The 22,597-nt window shown below is 38.6% G+C and overlaps 1 protein-coding gene across 4 annotated transcripts in view; it reads right to left on the bottom strand.

Annotated features, from left to right (window-relative positions):
* The window catches only part of ABCB5 (ATP binding cassette subfamily B member 5), a 34,449-nt gene extending 13,508 nt beyond the window's left edge, over positions 1-20,941 (bottom strand). Inside the window, exons 1-17 of one of the 4 annotated variants that reach the window (XM_071429157.1) lie at positions 20,663-20,941; positions 19,870-19,960; positions 18,745-18,832; positions 18,562-18,610; positions 17,597-17,741; positions 17,085-17,151; positions 16,676-16,867; positions 15,350-15,521; positions 14,266-14,390; positions 11,762-11,936; positions 11,355-11,468; positions 10,375-10,485; positions 7,899-8,024; positions 6,448-6,651; positions 5,080-5,250; positions 2,516-2,677; positions 1,814-2,047 (exon numbers count right to left, since the gene is read on the bottom strand). In XM_071429157.1, the coding sequence (XP_071285258.1) occupies positions 1,814-2,047; positions 2,516-2,677; positions 5,080-5,250; positions 6,448-6,651; positions 7,899-8,024; positions 10,375-10,485; positions 11,355-11,468; positions 11,762-11,936; positions 14,266-14,390; positions 15,350-15,521; positions 16,676-16,867; positions 17,085-17,151; positions 17,597-17,741; positions 18,562-18,610; positions 18,745-18,832; positions 19,870-19,918 (2,184 nt within the window). In that variant the 5' untranslated portion in view covers positions 19,919-19,960; positions 20,663-20,941. Of the gene's footprint in view, positions 1-1,813; positions 2,048-2,515; positions 2,678-4,250; positions 4,366-5,079; positions 5,251-6,447; positions 6,652-7,898; positions 8,025-10,374; positions 10,486-11,354; positions 11,469-11,761; positions 11,937-14,265; positions 14,391-15,349; positions 15,522-16,675; positions 16,868-17,084; positions 17,152-17,596; positions 17,742-18,561; positions 18,611-18,744; positions 18,833-19,869; positions 19,961-20,662 lie in introns of those variants that run through there. The other 3 variants (XM_071429159.1, XM_071429160.1, XM_071429158.1) reach the window with 3 other exon arrangements.
* Between the last annotated feature and the right edge of the window lie 1,656 nt (positions 20,942-22,597).

Genomic DNA, 22,597 nt, shown 5'->3' with positions numbered 1-22,597 from the left:
CAAACATGCTGGAGATTTGCTGCTTTGCTGTTTCATGTCCTAGAACATGAACTGCACTGTAAAAATGTGTAGGCAAAAAACTTAACAAAAGGCTAAGTCATGAGGGGAGAGGGGCCAGGACAGTTCACTGAAAGTCAGATAGGACTGGTCACCATGAATGGCAATTAATATTTCAATCATTATAAAGAACTGAACATCTCACAGTTCAAAGGACAGAAGAGACTCCTCCAATTCAGCTAAATGCTAGTGGGCTGGCAATAGAGCAATTGGCTAGAGAGGTCATTTTCACTCTTTGGCAAACTATATCCAATGAATCATTACCAAAGCCAGGAACGAGGCATTTGTGAGAGTCAGTTAGCCTGTTTGTGCTTTCAAGGCACAAAAAATGTTCTGTCTTGTTTTACCACTTTATTTAAGTGCTTATGCCTCCAAAGGGATATTTCTGGAAAAGTAAATAATGAAAGCATCAGAAATGAGGCAAAATATTAGTCAGGATTATAAGCAATTTGCTCTTGCTCCCTGGTTACTTTATCCTGCTTTTTAGATGCTGAATGAAGGTAGCTAAATCTCAATTATAAAAGTGGGCTGATTTTTTTCTGCAATAATTACAATTTCTAGATGTTTGACTTCATTTTTTCTGAATGTGATGAATATTGTGTTCTTGAGCATGAACACCCACTACTTCCTCTTAAGCAGTATTAATATACAACCAAAAAGTATCTTTTGAGGTTATATGACATTTTATATGATAATGGGAATGGGTCCAGCTAGTTCTTGCTATTTGAAATATTCATTAGCTGGAAGATGAATTTTAGAGAGGAGGAAAATCTACAGATAAAATCATACTAAGGATTTCATAATTATTAAATATTTATTACAGATGAGATCCTAACTTCCACAGACTTCGAAGAATTAATGGTTTTACTTCAGAATTTAGATTTTAGTTCTTCACTTCAAAGGTCTTGAAATCAGGCAAAAACCCTCAAAACCTAAACAAAAAAATGCAAGCAACCTTAATATAGCAAATCACTCTTCCAATATGTTTCATGAAAAAAGTACTACAAAATTGAAAACAAAATCAAGTTTCTGTTGAGCTGCTCATCTTGTGTATTCCAGAATGCACTAGAAATCTGCTCTTTTTGATGCTATGAGCAAGTTTTATTCAACTTTGAAATAAAATAATTTTTCTTAACCCTACATAACCCTACAAACTTCTGACATGACTTTTATTGATTATGTCAATCAAGTTGTTTTATCTGCAAAAACCCTGCAAAACTGAAGCATATACTAAACCAGAAAGATTAACATCTCTTTTAATGGAAATGCTCTTCAAAATGTCAGGGGTTCAATTCTTTTTTGTTTTTTGCTTGACATAAATGTAGTGTGATACTCGAAAGTGCCTTCAATTTGAGCATGCACACTCCAGGGATTATATTATCCAGCAATATTTGCAACAGTAAGTACCAGGGAGTAAAGAATCTTGCAAATAAAATCACATAACTAGTTTCAATTAGATAGAATTAAAATAAAGAATTAAAAAAAAAAATCTGTACCACTGAAATAATTCTCTTAAATTGTACAAAGAAATGTACAAACCAATAGCAGATTTTTCAAGTTCCACATTAACTCAGTAGCATTAAAATGAAGATCTTTGTTAAGACAAATCATCCTCAGTCTGGTGAGTACTGACTGCAATAGTACCTGAGTAAAGGTTGCATAAAAGACACCTATCTAAATGTAATCCAAGTTATGTGGCTTTTGTTTAGGCTTATATCTTATAATTAAAATTCTAAACTGAAGTTCTAATACCAACCTCCACCTCCTTTTGTTTCTTCTTTTTTCCAAAGGGATTTTTAGATGAACTCCTCTTGCTCTTATATCGGCTGGATCTTCTTCGTATGCTGCCTTTCTCTGGTATCACAGAGATTTCAAAATTATTTTGAAGAGTCAACTCTTCCACAGGATTTATGTTTTCCTCATATTCCTCAGCTCCTGAGCCTTCACTATCTTCTGATGTGCCATCATCTTGAACATCACTGGTGCAACCCTAGCGAGAATTCAGGATATACATTTACAAGGCATTTTGACTAGAAAGAAACACTTTTTTTTTCTCCTGAATACTGCTGTTTCAATTGTGTAACTGTAGTTGTCTATAGGCCACATATATTTCAGTCTGCAATTGCAGAGCAGTAGACTATTTGATTCTGATTTTGTCCCCCTCTTTTCCTTTAAAGCCATCTATGGAATCCACCTGGAACCTAACACCTCTATGGTTATGCATAATGATGTAGTCTGTGCCTTAAACTCACTTATGTTTTTGTCATAGTGGATTACATAAATATGAAACACTTATGGGTAAAACCTCCAAGAATTCCAAGCCTGTGTCGGTGCCCAGACTAGAATAACTGAGCAGCTGCCAGCTGGATAACATGCAGGAACTAGAGAGAAAATAACTCCACCAACCATTTGAGAACTTTGTGAAATGGAGAAAGAAAGTAAATAAATTTGCCTTTACCTGCTGCATTACAAGGGAATAGTAGACTCCTTTCTGCAGCATCAGTTCACTATGTGTCCCTTGCTCAACCACGACACCTTTCTCAAATCCAGCGATAGTGTCAGCAGTCCTGATGGTAGACAGTCTGTGAGCAATCACAATGGTGGTACGTCCAGCCCGAGCCTACACAAACACACAAAACCCAGTTACAGTTAAGTTGTGCAAGAAAATAGCACAGAAATAAAGTTATTTTAGTCACCTGTAATATAGAGTAAATTGAAACTTTAAAAATACTTTTCTTTCTTTTAAAAGCAAAGATTGCTATTTTTTCCTGGCTTCGTGTCCTTGTTTAGTTCAAGGACAGTTTCATTTGACTAATTTAGATAGAGAAAGCCACATTAGTTTTTTTGACAGGCAACAAGTACTAAAGACCATAATTAAAGTTTATTTATTATTTGACTTTTATAATATTTGAACTGTTTGATCTAAAGTTGCTCACAAAGTGTTTCCATGTACACATAAGCATGATGGGGAAATGCTGTAAGAATTGTTAGAACTTTCTGAAAACAAAACTAGGATAACAAATATGTAAAGAGCAGATATTTTCTCTGTCCCTGCAAATTTTTGGAAGTACAACATCAGCATAATTTCTGACAAGACTTAGCAGGAAAGCACAGAGGAGCAAATTTACATCAAAAATGGGTTTGAGCCACTCCCTTCCGAAACAAACTTATTTGACAGTAATCCTACTGGGATTTGGCAGAAGTAGCTGCTGAATTCTCAGTCAGCAGGTTACATGTTCCACCCCTCTCCAGCATCCTCACACAGACCAGAGGCACACACAGCCGCCATGCAGCAAATGAGCACAGGACACCTTGTGACTGCTGGAGAAGCTGGCTTCCCTCCACCCTAATGCCTGGAGCAGATGGCAGCTTGGCAGGAGGAGAGGTCCAAAGGAACCTCATGCAACAAGTATGTTCTGTGAACCTGGAACCTGCTGGAAGTTTCTTGCTACAGAAGTTGTACATCATACAGGCACAGGAACAGGGGCATGAAGATAATGAGGCCATCTGCAGTAGAGGACTGCTACCATGGAGGTTTGAATTCTTCCCCCTACACCAGCCATTCTCATGGACCTGATGCAAGTCACTCCCAGGAAGTTTGCCACAGTGCGGTTTTTATGCCTCTGGCCTAACACACAAAGCCTCACCACGGCAGCTGGGAGCTGTGATCACAACTAGCAAAATGCTTTATAGGGTGCAAAGTTATCTAAAAACAGCTGGCTACAAGGAGCTGCACATGAATGCCTTGAAACTGTGAGTGTTCATGAGGTTAGCATCTCTGCTCCTCAGCTGTAAAAATAATGAACAATAGTAGCACCACTTTTTCCACTCAGGGATGTTGAAATGAAATTTGGAAATCTCATTAGGGGACTACACTGATGGACATGAAAATGCTGTGAAAACATGACTAAGTTATGATTCAGGGCTCATTTTGGTGTGTTCTGAGAATATGAAGAAGGATGAGAAAGAGTTCACTTAATTGAGTGACCTCCCTCTGTTATGCACTCAATGAAACATTAAGCTTCTGGAAGAGCTAAGTACTTGGTTACAAAATTAAAAAAAAACCAAACAAACAAAAAACAAAACCAAAGCATGCAGAAGAAAGATAATATTAATATTATTTTTGCATTCTACATGTTACCTCAATATTAATCACCAGAATTACAAGACTATAACAAAGAGCTGCACTCTACCTCAGATTTAAACTCACTAGCAAGTGAAGATGACAAATTCTGTGTTTCCCTTGAGCCGTAATGGTAATTTGTCTTTCTCTGCATAACTACTGAAATGAAAGGCAGGATTTTTCACCTAATTTAAAAAAATATATTAAAATAAATATTAGACAAAAGAAAAAATATTCAAGCCAAACCATGAAGTTCCTTTTCAATCAAAGCCTATGGGTTCTACTGTATGTTGATGGAAACAGATGAAGAAGTGGACTGTGAGGAAGGTACTGTGTGCTGGTCAGAGACATGGGTACAAGATCTGACAGCTCTGCTCTGCAGCAGCACCCACCCTAGAGCTGTGGGGCTGCTAAAAGCAGGAAAAAAATGAAAATGGCTAAATTTCAAGAGTTTTCTTAAAATTTTGAAGCAACTATCCAATAAAGAACAAATACTAGGGATACCAATAACATATACTTTTCTAGTCATCCACCTGGAAAAGGCCATTCTGTCCTCATAACATGCCTTGATAAGATGCCATCAATGTTTTATCAGCAAATGAACAATTATGATTTGAGAAAGGGAGTGCAAGAGACCTATGTTACAGTTCCACATGACTAAGTGTCTTCATAATTATTAATAATGCAAAACCAAAACCCCTAAAAATCACACCCAATTTTCAAATAAATTTTTGATGGTTCAAACTCCTTGTTAAAACACTGAAATTGAGCATCCATCCAAATTTCATTTTCCAGTGTTCTGGATTCTGATGGAAGCCTGCACTGAAAATTGTACATTAAGTTTCCTTAAGTGCTTGTTGCTGTTTTTCATGGCAGCTGCTAGCTTCAGTGAGTCCTACCTTATCCAGAGCTGCCTGCACTATGGATTCACTCTGAGTATCTAATGCAGATGTAGCTTCATCCAGAAGAAGAATCTTGGGATTTCTTGCTAGGGCACGGGCAATAGCTATTCGTTGCTTCTGTCCTCCACTCAGCTGAGCCCCTCTTTCACCCACCATGGTGTTAAATTTCTGATAAAGGAGACAACAGAACAGAAGTTGTGAGACACCTCAAATCCTCACTTCTCAGTGCAACCCTAAGTACTCATCTTCTGAAAGATGTAGCTTCTTTCAGCTGACTTGAGCACAGGCAGAGCAAACATGGAAGGACGTCCATCCAACCAGCCCTTAGCCAAACCCTCCTACCCCACATATTGTGCCTGCCTAACTTTGAACTTATGGTTCTTTAAAGATCTTTATTGCTCACTCAATGCTCCAAACCCTGAGATTTCTCAAAGCAAGCCTGTAAAAGGGATCTCTATATTTTCTGAGGATTGCCTACCTTTCCAAAAGGGTTGGAATTATAGGGACATGTCAATAGTGTGCCTCCTCCTTGGAGCTTTGGCTTAGTTCCTACTGACCATATCACTTACTGCAAAGTCATAAGTCTCAAAGTCCACTCTAGTTTTTTTATTACATAGCTATTTAAGAGTAAATATGAACAAATCTCTCTTCCTGAGAACAAGAAACCTTGGAACAGATTAATATGTTTGAAATGGCACATGCTTGGGAGATGGGGCCAACCTCTCTAAAGTAGTAAAAGGATTTGAAATCAAATTCCAGGTGGGCACTTTTCCCATGTTTTTTAATTTCAGGAGCAAAGACAAAGATATATTAGCCATTTATGAGGATGTGTTTAGAATTCTTGACCTTGGTTCTCAGTCTCATCCTGAAAGGAGTAAGGCACCTACTGCTAAGAGATGGCTCAAAGCTGTGAATCTCAGGCAGAGGAAGAATTTTGTAGCTGCTAAAAGGGCATAATTATTTACTTCAGGTCATATTTATTTACCTCCACCCACTCCCTGCTATTTCCTGTGAATGTACAGACAGCTCCTGACAAAGGGCTCTGGTATCTGGTTCTTCTTTTTAAAAACCAACTCTTCTATGCCTCACGGGATGGGTAGGGATGGCAATACAGCTGTGAAGCTTCCTTTCTCCTGAGTTAAGGCACTGACATTTTTTCCCAGACTCCAGTACAAGTCCTTTGAGAGCAACCAAATACACAATCTCTAGTAGAAAAACTCTCTAAACTGAAAGCTGCTTGAGGCAATAAGTGTATTTTGAGAAGTTGTAATATAACTTTGATTCCCATGCTCTGCCTCTCAGAAACAGGACACCAGCCTAAACAGACCTTTCGTTCTTACACTCAAAGTGAGTTCAGGAACTTACATCAGGCAGTCTAGATATAAAGTCAAAAGCATTGGCTTCCTTGGCTGCTTGCTCAATTTCAGCATCAGAAATGTCTTCTCTGCCATAGCGAATGTTCTCAGCTATTGTGGTTGCAAACAAAACAGGCTCTTGGCTCACAATGCCAATATTTTCTCGTAGCCACTTTATATTAAGGGTCCGAATATCCCGACCATCTAAGGTAATCTGAGAGGAAAAGAATGTCAAAGAAATCAAGGAAATTCACTCTGTTCATAATAAAGCAATTAATTACTCTTACTTGAATGAAGTATCAGCCACAAGGTCAAGAAAAAAAAAATGTCTTTAATAGAGAGCTATGTTGGGGGAGAAGCTACAATTGCAGTTTTTCCATTTGTTGCACAAGATGGAAAATTATGATGAGTGGCATAAACAGAGAAGACATCAGGGGCTTTTTCCCCCCTGTTTGTTATCCCCCAATAACCATCACGTCTGAGTTGGCTTAAGAATTTCACAGCTTCCTTGCACACTTTTTACATGATTCTCGTGCCCCTATGCCAGTATGCCAGTTTGATGTCCTCATAGTTGCGGCTACACAATCATCTCTGTGGCTGTGCATAACACCAGATCAAAGAGAGTTCAAATGACTAAAAGGAAAGGGAAAGTTATTTTTAACCTAGGTAATTTGCAGTGTGGTACTATGAACATTGGCATTGACACAGCAAAATGAGGCATGGGGGCAGGAATGAACAGCCACAGGAAAACTAAGTTTAAGAAAGAGCTGTACTGAAAACAGCTGCCTTGATACCTTAAATACTGATAGTTCAATTTTTCATATTTGAAATGTTTACCTACTTTCAACTAGCAGTGGTAACTATTAAGTAGCATCCTTCAAATATCAAATTTTCTTAAAAATACATTGTTTCATTTACCTCATTTTTTTCCTTTGGAAATTTCATGTGGGACATATTTACCATTTAACAACTGGATTTAGTGTTTAGTGGTAAAACACATACAATGCTTAATGATGGAAACTTCTGTGGGCTAGCAGATAGTGAAAAGCAGGCCAAGAAATCAACCATTTAAAATAGGAAAACTCTCTCCAGGTTTTAGCTTACATTCAATGAAAAGGAAGCAAAATACAGCAGGACTCTTTTGGATTATGCTTTGCCTAAAAATGTTTAGGGAATTTTAAAAATGAACAGTTGATAATTAATTTAAATTCAGATTTTACAAGTCTACTCCAAAACTTGTGGCATTTGCTATTTGTGATGTAGTACTGTAAGAAGGAGGAGAATAATGAACTCAAGCTAACAAGAGAAGATAGTTCATTTGAAATGTAAATTGTGGAAATATGAACTATACAGATATATGGTGTAATTCAGTCAAATTAGAAAACAAGGTTCAGTCAATATGGGAAATTCATGCATGTCCTAATAGTTCTGAGTTTTTACAATTCCTTTGCAGACACTCACTTCTCCCTGGTCAGGATCATAGAATCTCTGCAGCAACTGAACAGTAGTGCTTTTTCCACAGCCACTGGCACCAACTAAAGCAATGGTCTTCCCAGTTTGAACTTTCAAGTTTAGACCTTTGAGGATCTGCAAATAAATAAAAAAAATAGATATATATCTTAGTTTAACAAGTTTGAATAGAGAACAGTCTGTCAAGGTAAGTGTAGCTGTTTCTATCAAGGCAGTAGTGAGGGCCATAGTTTAAAGGTATGGTAACATTAATAATATAATTGTATAATTGACAACAATAATATAATGTACCTGGGAATATCCTGGAGCACTGATAGGAAAAAGTCTTCACCTATGCTTGTAAAATGTATTAGCCTTTGAAAGAGGATAGCTGCTTGCAACCTGCCTTTTGGGAACGGCCCCTAGATCCTTCTGGCTACCAAAACAAGCCTGGGAATTTTTTGAGAAGATTGATAATTGGAACAGGCCAAGTTCATGCCAAGAAACATTTCAAGAGTTCCCTTGCATAGACTATTGCATTCCATTGCCTGGGAAAATTCCCCAGCACAGTCAAACTAATATAGACACAACCATTTTACTCTGAACTTCATAGCTAATTTTCTCCAATTTGTGTGATCTAGTAGCAGGCTTAGGTTTTTAAATTATCCTGCTGTCCTCCATTTTCCAGAGTGTAATAATTATGAATCTCACAGAAAATTATTTTCAGGTGCTAAAAGGTATCACTGAAAACCAAGCCTGCTTTCTTCTATTTTTAAAATATAAATGGCTGTTTTGACAAAGTAATTGCTGGGAAGCCCTTAATAAGTCCCATTCCTTATTTTTAACAACCTCAGCAATGTGGAGAGTAGCTGCAGTTAATGATATAATTTTTGCTATTTTCACATTTAGAGAACATTTTACCTCAAAAGATGCCCATGTCATTACAAGTAATGCTGTGTAGTTGCCAAAATATTTGGCTGCTATGGGAACTCTTTTTGTTTATACCAGGCTGATTTATAAGTTTGCCTACACATGTTTTTGCAATGAGAGATTAAAATAGTTGCAATATTCCTCTCCTCTCCCTGTATTACATCCACCCAGTTTTACATCTCCAGGAAGCTGATATCCTGGTGCCTGCATTATCAAGAATGAACTTTATTCTAGATACCACAACATTTCCAGATGCAACTAATTACTACCACACACTAGGCTAGTTCTAACTCTCTTTCATCAGGCAAGGTATTGCCAAGATTAAACTAATAGAAACTGTACTCCTTAGATCTCTTTGATTTGGTTTAACCTGGACAGGGAAGATTATGTGTTGCATCAACTGCTTGAGAGATTAGGGGTAACTTCTACACAGCTTTGCTGACTCCTTTGGCTCTACTAAATAACATTGATGTTCTTAGTAGGGAGAGCTGTTAACTCAGATTTGGCAAGGATGAGAAATATTTCTTATTTCCCTCCCATTTGGTGTGTTGACCCACAACATAGCTCAGCAGCCTGAATAGGATTTTTAGGAAGAAGGATGAGGACTCTGCTCTGTGCCTTCTGATTTCTGAGCCAAGAAGGATAGAAGATGCATTGTACAAAATCCAGTTAAGGAGAAGGCCCCGCTCTGAATCTGCCCTCCAGATATCCCAGTGTCCTGGAAACAGATTTGATGCACAATGGGACAGACCTCAGATGACTGAGTTGGGAACAGCCACCTGAAAAAATAGCCAGAGAGGTATAAACATTCCCATGTTCACCACTAAATTAGCATGTCAAGTTTTTAATTGTTGACATTTGAAATCTCTATTTCCACCTTGTTCTTCACCGAGGAAGAAAGGAATTTGCTGCTGTTCTTTCTCTTTCACTTTCATCAAGGTGTTTAAAAGATTGTAAGCAAATACTGTAAGCAGAGAGGTCAAACCAAGAGTGTCACCACAAAAGTAATCACCATGACATGATGGACACAGGTCACTAATGGAAACTGAACTAGCAAAGAGCAGGCACAGTTTCTTGAACAGTTTCTTGAACAGCAGTTTTAACATATTCCCAAAACAATGTTTGACTGCCAAATGTGCATTTAGGATGATATGTTCACAAAAATACACTATCAATGTATTGAAAGTCATTCTCTGATAATTTTTCACACAGGATGTCGTAACTCCAAAGAGCCAAGAAACTGGAAAAAAATAATTTTCTGGTTTAACTGCTTAAAGTCTAGAAGCCTTAATGCAAGATTTTGAATAATCTTATTTGATTTATCAAAACTCTTTTTCATAGAAATTCAGACTAGGGGCAACACATATCAGATTTGTCCTGCAGAAGAGAATGAGATACACAATGACAGTAGATCTAGAGCTTTGTCTTTGTGCATCACTGGGGGGAAAATTATGCCACATCCCCCAAAAGAGGAATGCATTTCGCATTCAAGAACAAAATTAGCCAAACAACATGGACACAAGTTGAATAAGTTCAGTATAAGAAACAGAACACTTACTTTAACATCAGGTCTGGAAGGGTAACTGAAATGGATATTTCTGAATTCAATTTCTCCTACGAGTTTGTCTGGCTTGTAGCCTTCCTTAGAACTGCTATCTATGAGCCGTTTCTGGAAAGAGGTTTGTAAAATATATTGGTGGTTATTTCACTTTTGGAACTGTTATTTCTGCTACATGCATTGGTCTTTACTTTCTCAGATGCTGGTTTGCACTGCAGTACGTCGTTGCAGAACTGCTGCATTTTACCTGCAGAATGCTGAATATGGGGGAACATCAGATTGTAAATTTTACTTGACAAATATAGTGCATTTCAAAAGCAACAAAATCCATAGCAGAAAAACTATAATTGCAGAACTTAGATGCATTCTCTTGCAACCAAAACATGATCCTCAGTAATCTGTATAGGAGGGTTTTATACTCACATCAAAAAGAATGATGTAGCCGTTTCTCCATGAACTTTTGATTCCTACTTTAAAATATTTTATAAACACAGATATGCAATTGCTGCATAGCACAGCAAAGTCAAGATAATGATATGGAAAACCTTTTTTACAGCAACATCAGCATTACAGATTATTATTGTTATAACTTTCAATAGTGATACTAATCCCCTCTTCACCAATTCCCCCTCCCCAGTAAACCCCATCTCAGCTGAATTTGTGCATACATGCATTTTTAAAAATTAGAATAGTGCCATACTACTTTCCCTCTGGTGCTGAAAGTCTAATATTAGAGAAAAACCTCAACCAGATATCTCAGACACACATGCCAGGTTTTCCAGCTTTCACTGTAACAAAGAGGCTGGGTTTTTTTAGATCAATGAAAATATTATGGGTTTCTGTAGCAAACATCTATAGAGTTGATGATTTGGGGCTTTAGAGTGCTTTTGTTCCATTTCTCAAGGGAAAAAAAATAAAAAGGAGAAGAAGTGGAGCTAAGTTGGTTGAAAGGCTTCTATTCTATACAGTTAGATGTTTACCTTATTGATAATCTTATATACTTCATAGGCAGCCCCACGTGCATTGGCCACACTCTCCAGGTTAGGAGCTGCCTGGCCCAGGGAGAAAGCTCCGACAAGCACAGAGAAGAACACCTGTGGGAGACAGAGAGGAGCATTGCAATTAATGATTACATTAATGCCTACATGGGCACTAGAAAGACTTAAACACCAGCTCTAGGTTATTCATCCCACCTTACAAACAGAGTCCAAGACAATCAAACTTGTTTTATTGAAAGTTAGGCAAGATGAATACCATTCAGTTGTTTTATACTAAGTGAGCCTCTAAGAGCTAATTTAGCAAGCATGTGGCAGAAAACAAAGACATCACTTATATAACTTTCCCTGAAGATAGAGAGCATTTTTCAAAGCTGCATTGCTGTACTTACAATTAACACACGGCCAATGTCATAATGTGGATCCTCAGCAGTGAGCTTGGTCCCGTACCAAAATGCAAGGGCATAGGATCCAAAGATAAAAAATTGTGAAAGACCTAGGCATGTGTTAGTGGTAATGGATTTTTTCATTCCAACACGTTTAGCCATCTCTAAGTTAGCATCATATCTGAAAGTGAGTAAAAAACCCATTAATTTGACAGGTACCACATGCCATTCTGGTGAATACTTTCCAGTGCCCTGTTCTTAATTAACAGGATTTATGTAGGAAAAACAATTAAAATCCCAAAGAGAATACAGGGTGGGGTTTTTTTGTTTTGGGTTTTTTTTTTTTTTTGGTGTGGTGTTTTTTTTTAATAGAGGACTATTAGGGAAGTAATTAATTTGAATAAATTTGCTCTGACATATGCCAAAAATATTGACATAATGGAAAATGCAATAGCACTCTTGAACTCATTGTTTCCATTAATCCTGAAAGGAAACCTTTAAAAGGTTTTAGCAGCAGTGTTCATCAGAAAGATAAAAGTTAGTTGTCCACATTTAAAACAAGCAAAATAAAAAGCAAATCCTCCAAAAACCCCAGGCAATAGAGAAGGAGAAAAATGAGAGCTCCCTCCAAATGGGAACTTGTTCTCTTACTGGCCATTTTGGGATGTCAAGTATTTTTCCTTAGGTCAGTTTACTGATTAACATATATAACCAGTGGACACAGAAGATCAGTGTAGAGACTAACAAGTTCAACTAGAGAATTATTTTTTCCAAGGATGGTTCAAATTAATTCCATAGTTTTCAACAAATAGCTTTCATTTACTCAAGCTCTTTATGCAAACTGTAGCCTAGGAATAGTGTAACTTTCTACCCATAATCAACATGGTCAGTAGCTTGCACTCTTTTCCTGGTACATATTTTCAATAAAGTACAACCCCATTATAGGAAAACATGCAATTCATTCAGCTGGGAAGCAATCTTAAAAAAAACTGCATTCATTTTGTTCATGTAAATTTCTAAGATGCTACCAGTGCTGTATTTTTTAGTCAAACATATTGAAATGTTTTGACTTGATTGTGCTCTTAAAACCAGGCCCTAAGTTTGAGTCAGCAGCATCATAGTTCTTCCAGGGAAATGGGTACTGCATTTAAGTAGTGTGATAAATACAGGTGATCACTCAAATACTGAGGAAAAGCCAAGCCACTGCCAGAAACTGAAGGTGACTGAAGATCCCTTGCAAGAGTAACCTTTTGCTGTCAGTGGAAGCTCTGTGCAGTGAAAGGATGCTTTTCCTAACTCTGAGGTCAGCATTCAAGAGCTGTGTAGGAGTCACAATCCACTATCTGAAAAATGCACTCCCTGGTAGGAGCTTGTCCCTAGTAGAAGATATTCCTAGGGGAGCCACTATGTTTGTTTGGGCTTTTTAGTATAAATGGAAGTAGAACTGTAGAAGAGGCTGACTGGTCAATCATAAAAAGGAAAGGCCTTACTTGACTCAGGTATCAGTTATTTTGTCTTTAGACAAAGTATTTTGAATTAATATTGACAGGTCCTGTCATTTAATTTTCAGACACTGGTAATTGCAGAATATGGGGAGAAGGGCAGGGGGCAACTTATCTGGGTCATCCTAGGGCTTTTTTTGCCTTTACTGTGCAAACAGGAACAGTCCAAATACTGTTAATGTTAAAAACAAATTCCAGTAAGAAGAAGACAGGGCTATAAGAGAGTCAGAGCTCAGTCCCTGGAAGCAAATACAGGAGCAGGCCATAGGAGCCTAAGCTAGGGTTGACACCACCTTAAAAATTCTGCACAAGACGAAGGCAAACATGAGTTGAAAAGATAGAAGAGTTTCATGGGGCATATCGATCAGGTCATCTGCTTTTCCTTTCCCAGCTGCATGGAATCAGTGATGCCTGGCGTTTATATAAAAAATTTATTGCTTATGCTTGTTGATATGCATCTGATATGCATGTCAAAAAGTTTGTGGCCAGCAACAATCATTTCACCTTGTATGTATGACTACGGCCAACACTGGGCAGCTACACATGTCGTTTGCAAATCATTAAAGCTGCAAATCATTGTAAAAGGCAGTAATGTATTTTTACCCAAGGCTGTTATCCAGTGTAGCTACAAAATAAGCTCAGCAATCAAAGATCAGAGCAGTAGCACAAATGCTCTAGAAGATAAGCAACTTATTGCATGCTTTGCTGCATCTGACTCATGGGTAAAGGTAACCTTCCCACCACTTTCACATGCAGTTCAACTCCAGATCTCAATCAAAGGAGAAATTTTCATCTCTGCTGCAGTGACAACACCAAGTAGTCTGTATTCACTGACTAGGTCTATTTGCACACCTTCATTTTCAGATTATTTGTTCACTTATAGAAAGACAAAATGACACAAAGGAGAATCTCTTCCCTCTGCCCCCCAAAAAAAAATCCCCACAAAACAAATTCACAACTAAATGTCCTTGCCATATTTTAAAAATAGTTATTAATTTTAAAACTTACTTCTCTAATGCCTTTTGCTGTCCATTGAAAGCCACAACAGTCCTGATTGCTGTCAAAATTTCTTCTGCCACAGCTCCTGCTTTGGCATAAGCAGAGAGCTCTTTAGCAGTAAGGGATGCCAGGAGCTGAAAAGTTGGAAAACAGCTGTTATTGCAGCCTACTGAAAGAATACACACACTGTCTTGGTGAATAACAACAATCCCACAAGGTGCACAAGACCAGACTCAGCCATGTGGGGGTCAGCTCCTCCCCATGTACTGAATTTCCCTCAAATAGAGTTCAATTTATCATTGTCTCCTCATTACAATCAAAGGCTACGCAAACATCAGGTGAGCTTCCTGACTGATCTTCTTTCCTCCCAAGCCTACAAACTACACTGGGAAGAGTGAAGCAGGGAGTGCTCTTTCTAGAACACCAGCTGATATTGAAGTAAGCAAGAAAATCACATTATAGCCTCGAATATTCTTTTTCTTAGCTTACTTGTAATGCTTCAGGTAGGAAAACCCCATAAAATCATATAAATAGACATGCAGGAGTATAAGCTGTACACATTAATGTGGCCAATAGTGCATAAGGGGAAAGTTTTCCTATCTGAAAGGGAAACCTCTCCAGCCATTTCACGGATTTATATCACTTCAGTTTTCAGCAGCTGTATGTATCTGCATAGCTGTATAGATTTATTCTGTACATAGCATGAAACTTGGTAAATTATTTGCAAGAGATGTGGTACATGTATGTGCAGATGGAAAGAGGCTGAAAGGTATTTGCACTAGGAGGGAAAAGTGAGGGCTTCCCCAGTGCTTGCCATGAGGAAATTGCTGTGCCAGAAAGATGCTCTGATGGAGATTACCCTCATGCAACATGGCATGAGGACAGGATATGCAGACAGAAGGAACACAACTTACAGGAGTGTGCTTGGGAACCCAGAGAAAGGCTAGAGGAAGAGTAGAAATCAAAGTAAGAGAGGAGCCAACCTCCCAACTTAAAAAACACATTAGATTTCTCCCATTCTCTGCCCCTTTTCTGTGCATAAGAATTTTATGGTTTTTCTGGTTTCTTTGTTCAAAAATCCCCACACACTTACAGTTGACCAAACCGCTGCTGATGCAGCAAGAAGTGGGCTGACTGACATAACCACCAGAGTCAGCTTCCACCCGTAGATGAATCCTATAATGAGCCCTGACACAAACGTGGAAAAAAACTGCAGAAATATACTGATCTTGTCTCCGATGCCTTCACGGATGGTGTTGATGTCACTTTAAATAACAATAATAAAAAAAATTGTTAGTATAGAGTGACTCTCATTTTGACGCCCTCCCCCTTTTCTTGCCGTGTGGCCTCATGTCAGGAGCTTTGCCATTTCCTAACTGGAAAAAGAAATTTTTCTGACCACAGCTACTCAACTGTACCATTAGGCTCTTCTGTAGCCAAAACACAGCAGAAACATCCTGTTTTTAAAGATTAATTTTCTGTATTCTCAACATTCTCTGCTGTATCTGTGCCATGCCACTAGGTCACCAATGACCTAGTTTCCTCATCTGGCATCCAAATGGAGCAATATAAGTAAATAATCAAGCAGCCTCTTCATCCAACTTGACCATCTCTAAATGATTTTTTCTGCTCAGCTCTCTGACGCATTTTATGTTTGCAATTTTGGCTACTGACTCAGATGAAGAGCTACCTCCACTCCATCATACCATTATTTGGAATAACCTCAATTTTTCTTACAAATTTCCCTCCTTATTTTCTCTTCCCAGAACCCACAGATGTTAGAGTTGAGAGTGGTTTCATTTAAGCTTTTCATACACTTTTCAGGACAGATCTGTGTCCAAAGCTACTATAAAATCCAGAAAAAAAAGTATTAAAAAAAAAGAAGTAGTGTTTACACATATAATCCCATAGCACAAGGGCATTACAGTCCTCACTCCTAAATCTGTTTAAGTTTATGGAACAACTCCAAGGACTTTAACTGGCTAGATTGAATACTGCCTGAAATACAAGTACAAGCCGTACTTGTACAAGTACTGACACTGAAGTCCAGGCTCCTTTCCATTCAATTAAGTGTCAGCTTTTGGTGTGTATAAACTAGGTGGAGACAGCAGAACTGTTTGTTTAGCAGTGGCTGAACATGTACTTCATGGACTTCAGAAAGCCAGTGTCAGGCATTTCATGAAAAAACCCCTTCCACTGCACATATCACAAACAGCACAAAGGAAGCTGAAAAGGATAATGAATTTCTCACTTTGAGTTGTAATATGTCACGCTTTAGGTTTGTTAGATTTTTTTTTGTTTTGTTTTTGTTTTTTTAAACTCTCTATAGGCTATTCTCCTGAGATAAATGTCAGTTTACTTTTAAGTGCCATACTTGAGGGTGTGTGTACGTGTGCAAAAACCAAAACAGAGGCCTCACTCTGTCAGTCTGGTGTTCAGTGCTCCTATCTGGGTAGTATCAAACCAAGCCATCTCTTGATGAAGCACTGCAAAGAAGAACTTCTGCCGGATCCTTGCAGTTTGCCTTGTAGCAGTAACCAAAAATGTCCACACTTGGACGATGCTCAGGATCAACACAGCAAAGCCAATTCCCACGTAGTAGTAAGCAAACCTGGGATAAGGGAATAAAAGCCCATGTGATCCCACTGTAGCTCATGAGAGAAGTTAGACACACAGAGCAGCAACTAGTCTTCATTAATCACACCAAAGTAAATACTGGAGCTTGTGGTGCATTATTGGGAAGGCAAACATGGCTTCTTCTCAAATAGATAACACAGTAAAAGAAAACCATCTAATATATTATTAACAGGATAACTACAGACCCTTACTTTGTCATTTCACCTTCTATATCCACACCTGGATCTGATGGGCAGCTGGAACTGTTTACTGAAGTATCTGTGAAAAGGAAATAAAAAGCAGGAATATTTGTGGAAGTGCTATATAGAGGAACTGATTCATGACAATATGGGGTCATCAAGTTTGGGTATGTTTTGTATTTTGCAAGTGAAGTCTTGCAATACAAACTTAAATACAAAATTATTTGGCAAATACACATTTATTTTTAAGCAACTAGTGATAACTGAGGTTGATTGTACTCCCTACTATCTTAACAAAGTCAAAGTACATTCATAAAGTGCGCATCCAATGCTTTGGTTTTGTCCTGGTGTAGTCATTAAAGATGGGTTGAAATGCCTGGGTTATTTCCAGCAGGATGAGTGTTGCTCATAATATGCTTCCTTAGATATGTAGAGTCAGTGTATATTCTGGGGGGAAAGAAGAATCTTAGACTCAGTAGCAAAGCACAGCCAATATGTAGAGAAATTTAATTTAAACTTTTTACCATTGGATTGCACGCCACTTAGCACAAAGCTGTTTGTCATCTCTCCAAAGATAATGATCATAAGTGGCATTCCAGTACCATTTGCAGCCGCTGCAACCAAACCAACTATCATCAACAGGACATCCACCCCATCAGCATAGCGAAACTATGTAAGCATTAGAAAGAAAAAAAAAAAAGAGAGAGAAAAGTGACATTACACCTGACAGTTCATGCATTTGCTACAGTACAGCAGACTTGCAGAACATGCTCCATCCACATATTCTAAGTAGCAGCACTCCAGTTGAAGGTAAACTTTGTAGTAGTGCAACACATCTTTAAATTAGTACCCAGGCTGCTAAGAGAACGCTGGCAGGACACAGATTCTTTGTCTGGGAAAAAAACTACGTGCTTGCAAGTGATGATGACCTTTGTAGAATATATTGTATTTTGTGTTCCATTGAGTTACATATTTACTAAGATAATGCCTCTACTATGTAAACAAAAGTGAGTTATTGACCAGCACCTGGCTTATACCCACCAGTAGAAAACGTTTTTAGCAGAGATAGATTGTACCTTAAGACTTGTCTACCCCTGAAGCTTTGTTTTGTTTGAGGAAGGGTGTGAATTTAAACTGCTATAGATATCCCAGGATGTGGTTAATCTGAAATCAGAGCATTTTATTCCTGACTGCCCTGACCATCTCATAAAGTGTAAACATATATGAAATCAAACACAGAAGAATAAAACTTTTCTTGTTTCAGAGTAATCAAGTCCACATGCAAGAGCTATTTTGTTTGGGAATAGCTGTCTTACAGAAAACTGCCACAAAACCATAATCACTGGTTTTCAGAGAGCAGGTGTAGAATCAGTAGTCCTCAAGCTTCTTCTCCAATTTTTGGTTGCCTATGGATTGTCATTCATAAAAAACTCACAATGTCAAATAAAGAAAAGAAAGTATAAAGCAGATCATTAGACAGGACACTAACCAACTCAAGAATGCCAACCATTCGTTTCTCTGGCTTCTCATCTTCCTTCCTAGAGTAAAGTACAAAAGACTAATTAAGATGAGGGAATTTTTTAGCAAACCTATATTAAGCTCTTCTCCTCCTTCCCCTGCACTTCTGACATCCCCAAACACCCAGGTAACTTTAAGCTAAAAAAATACCTACATTTCCTTCTTGGGCTTTGACCGGTCAATTTGTTCTACATGTTCTTCATGCTGGAAAGAAGGATCATCACACCCCTTGTATCCAGATTCTGTGAAATAAAAAGGCTTTCTTAGCATACTAATCCATCTATCATACTACCTTCTTGTGTCTTTCACTGCTGATTCTTTTGCATTTAAATACTAATTTTTTCTCATGTTCTTGGGAGGAAGTTTCAAGAAAAATTCACCAGGTTCTTTCTCTTCAGTTCATCTTTATTCCTAGAAAAAGCTTCCATGTCCATTTCTGAGATGGAAACAACATTTTTATAATTACAATGTATTTATCCAGAAAGATTATCAAAGACTAAAAGAAAGTCTTTGATAAGATTATCAAAGACTAAAAGAAAAGTTAATTCTTCCTTCAAATACCTGCACAACTCAATACAAATTAGAAGTCCTCACAAAATTGCTTATAGTGAAGGTTATAATTGCTGTAGGTAACACAGAATAGGTGGCAGTTAACTAAAGAATCATGTCCTTGACTCTATAAACATCTTCACTATTCAATTGCAGTAGTTGTTACATGTCCCACTTCCTTTGCACTGGCTGGGAGCTCCAGAAAGTTAGATGAAAGCATAATCCTACCCAGGAAGCTTATAGTTCTAAATGCATCAAATAAGACATAAAAACATACATAAAGAAACAGATGAGTAACCACAGTGGGGAGCCACCTGTAAAACAAAAAGAGACAAGGTGCTCCCCATACCAGCCACTCCCAATTTACGTTTATCTTAACTTTCGCTGTTGACTCACAATGAATAGAATTTTTACCTATTGTTTTAAGGTTAGTTGGCCTACAATGGCTGTTTGAGACAACAATTTGAAAGCAATAACGTTCTTCCAGCTTACCTCAGGAGAATTTTCATGCCCAGGCTAAGACCCTCCTGAATAGTTTTACAAATGCAAACCAATTTTGTTGAACTTGATGGAATGATTCACACAAAAAATATTTTATAGGTGTGGCTTCAATTCACTCATTCATAGGAAACTCATCACCTACAAAATCACTATGGCAATCAGGAGAGCTTTACAACATTCTTTAGATTCAAATCTGTGGAGCACCACCTCATGTGGTGTTCCTTCTTACCAGGATCGGAGAGGTTCTGTTCTGTGGAATTTGCAGAATAGTCCTTCATGGTTCTTTTTATTGTGTGCTTATGAGAGAGTCACATTAGAACCTGCAATAAGCCCCCCCCCAACAAAACACTTTGATTTAGTAAATATTTAAAGACTTCATATCTGTGGATTTTTCCATTACTCATCACATTTTGGTCTAAACATGATTCTACCTAAATAGAAAGACTAGAAAAAGAAAAAAAGGTAACAGCATGAAAAAATAAGTACTAGTAGTGAGATATTAAGAGCAGTGCACAGTATTACTAAGCAACTTAGGGCAGTAGCCTGTTTTAGTAGTCTTTTATGATAAATCCTGAAATTACCAACTTAAAAGTTACTGTAAACAATCTATTTCAGAATAGATGATTTCCCTCATTACCTTATGTTTATTTAGAACTAAACGAACAGCCATAACATGGTCACAAGTACAATGATAAGACCTGTACTTGTTATGCCATGTTATGCTAGGATGCATTTAGAGGCAGTAAAGAACTGATGCTCTTAGTTTCCCCCAGGCTTCTCTTCCTAATCTATCAAATATACCGGTTTAAAAGAAAAAAAAAAAGAACAACAACAACAAAATCCCTAGCAAGAAGCTGCACATGAATCTGATGAAGCCTAAAACAACATTGATAAGAAAATGCTTAATCAATCTCAGATAAAGTGGGAAAAAAAAAAAAGAAAAAAAGCCAAAACCCAAAACCGACAACAAACACCTGTTCGCTTTCTGGCTGTGCTTTTCCCCTCTCGTTATTTCAGCTCACCTTCACAGCCCGCCCGCGTAGGTGGCTGCGGCCCCGACGGCGCGGTCCCCGCAGGGCGGGTCCGCAGCGCCCGTCCCGGGCTTTATAGCGGCGGCACCGCCCGCCCGCCCTCCCGCCCGCGGCTCGGGTTGCGGATGGAGGTCGGCGCCGCGGCCGGGCAGAGCCGCTCTCGGCTCGCCGTGCAGACAGATGAAGGTCAGTGCCGCAGCCGGGCAGAGCCGCCCAGGATGAGGGGCCTGCAGAGGGATGCCGGCCGGCTCCTGCCCTCTGTCGCCTTTCAGAAGCCGCCCGAGGGTGTGCGAGCCTGCAAAGCGCGCAGGGAGAGCCCATCAGCCCCTTGCCGCAGCACTGCTTCCGTCCTGACTCTTACAGAATAGTTAATCTTATAAGGGGACCACTGGATGTCATCTGGCCCAACCTCCCTGCTCTAGTGGTCATCTAGAGGACATAAGGTAGGATTAATAGGTACAGACATATTTTGAATATTCCCAGTGAAGGAGGACTCCACAGCCTCTCTGGGAAACCTGTTGGAGTTCTTGATCACCTGCACAATGCATTAGTTCTTCCACATGTTGAAGTGGAACTTTCTGTGTTCAACTTTTTTCTTCTTGCCGTTTACCCTATTGCCTGGCATCACTGAGAAGAGATGCTCTGTCCTCTTGGCACCAGATACTCACAGGCAGTCATGAGATCCCTCTCAAGCTAACCAGGACCAGCTCCCTCAGCCTTTCCTCATAAGTTGAGGTGCCCCGGCACTCCCATCATCCTCATTGCCTTACACTGGACCTGCTCCAGAAGCTCCATGTCTCTCTTATGCTGAGAAACGCAGAACTGGACACAGAGTCTCACCATTACTAAAACTAGATGAATTTAAATCTAGAATACTCAGTTGCTAAGCAGAGATGAAGGGGTATTTGGAGAGCTGCTTGTCCAGGGAAACATTCAGATTTGGGAAAGTTATCTGCAAGGTCCTGTCAAATTTGTGAAATTACATCACTGCACTTGGAGAATTTCAAATAAGACTGAAGATATGCTGGTGAATTTCAACTAAGAATTGTTATTAAATAAAGGCTTTTCTGTTCCACTTCTAAATGACATGACAACTGAAACCAGCTAAATTCAAAATTGTTTTTAGAGAAACTAAGCAACGTGTTTTGCTTATTTGGTTCTCACCTGTTCCCAACAATTTGTGTGGTTTTTTGGTTTTTTTTTCAGAAATAAGACTTGGTTTGGGCTAGTTGAGAGGGTGGTGGTTTGCTTTGTTGATGCCTTTTTTTTTCTCCCTTCTGAAGAAATCAGGTAAAGAAATCAAGTTTTCTGCACAAGCTTAAAAAATAACAGTTTTTCAGCTTCTCCACTGGTACATATTATAATCGATATACTTTGCTTTCAGTAATGCCTCTAGGGATTATGGTATATAAACTCCTACTTGTTCTTCCATCCACCAAATGCCGGTATCCCAGAGAAGACTCCCAGATATTTAAACTAGTTACTCTGCTGAAATTTTTCTCAAGCAACAAGATCAAGGCTTGGCCCAATTTAAGTTTCTCTTGGCCACCTCCCACTAAGTATTCAGATTATGTTTGTGTTACATTCATTGGTCATGATGCTCTGAAAGAACCTCAGAAGAAAATGTGTTATTGGGTGTTATTGTCTCCTGCTCACTGGAACCCTGTATGTTCAGGTAGAGTCAAATTCCTGCATGTCAGACCTATGACTGTTTCTGTACTTTCTTATCCCATTAGCATTAGCTAGGATTTATATTACTTATATTTTATATTACTTGCATATATCTATATATGTAGTTTATATTAGCCTGGAGAAAAGGAAGTGCAGGGGAGCCTTGTCTTTCTCTACAACTACCTGAAAGGAGATTGTGGCAAGGTGTGCATCTGCCTCTTTTCCCAAATAAGTGACAGGATGAGGAAGTGGCCT

This window comes from Agelaius tricolor, unplaced genomic scaffold, assembly GCF_023055355.1.
Source record: "Agelaius tricolor isolate 1412-34295 unplaced genomic scaffold, bAgeTri1.0.p SCAF_6, whole genome shotgun sequence".
Classification (NCBI taxonomy): Eukaryota; Metazoa; Chordata; class Aves; order Passeriformes; family Icteridae; genus Agelaius; species Agelaius tricolor.
This window is presented reverse-complemented; position numbering and strand designations above follow the sequence as displayed.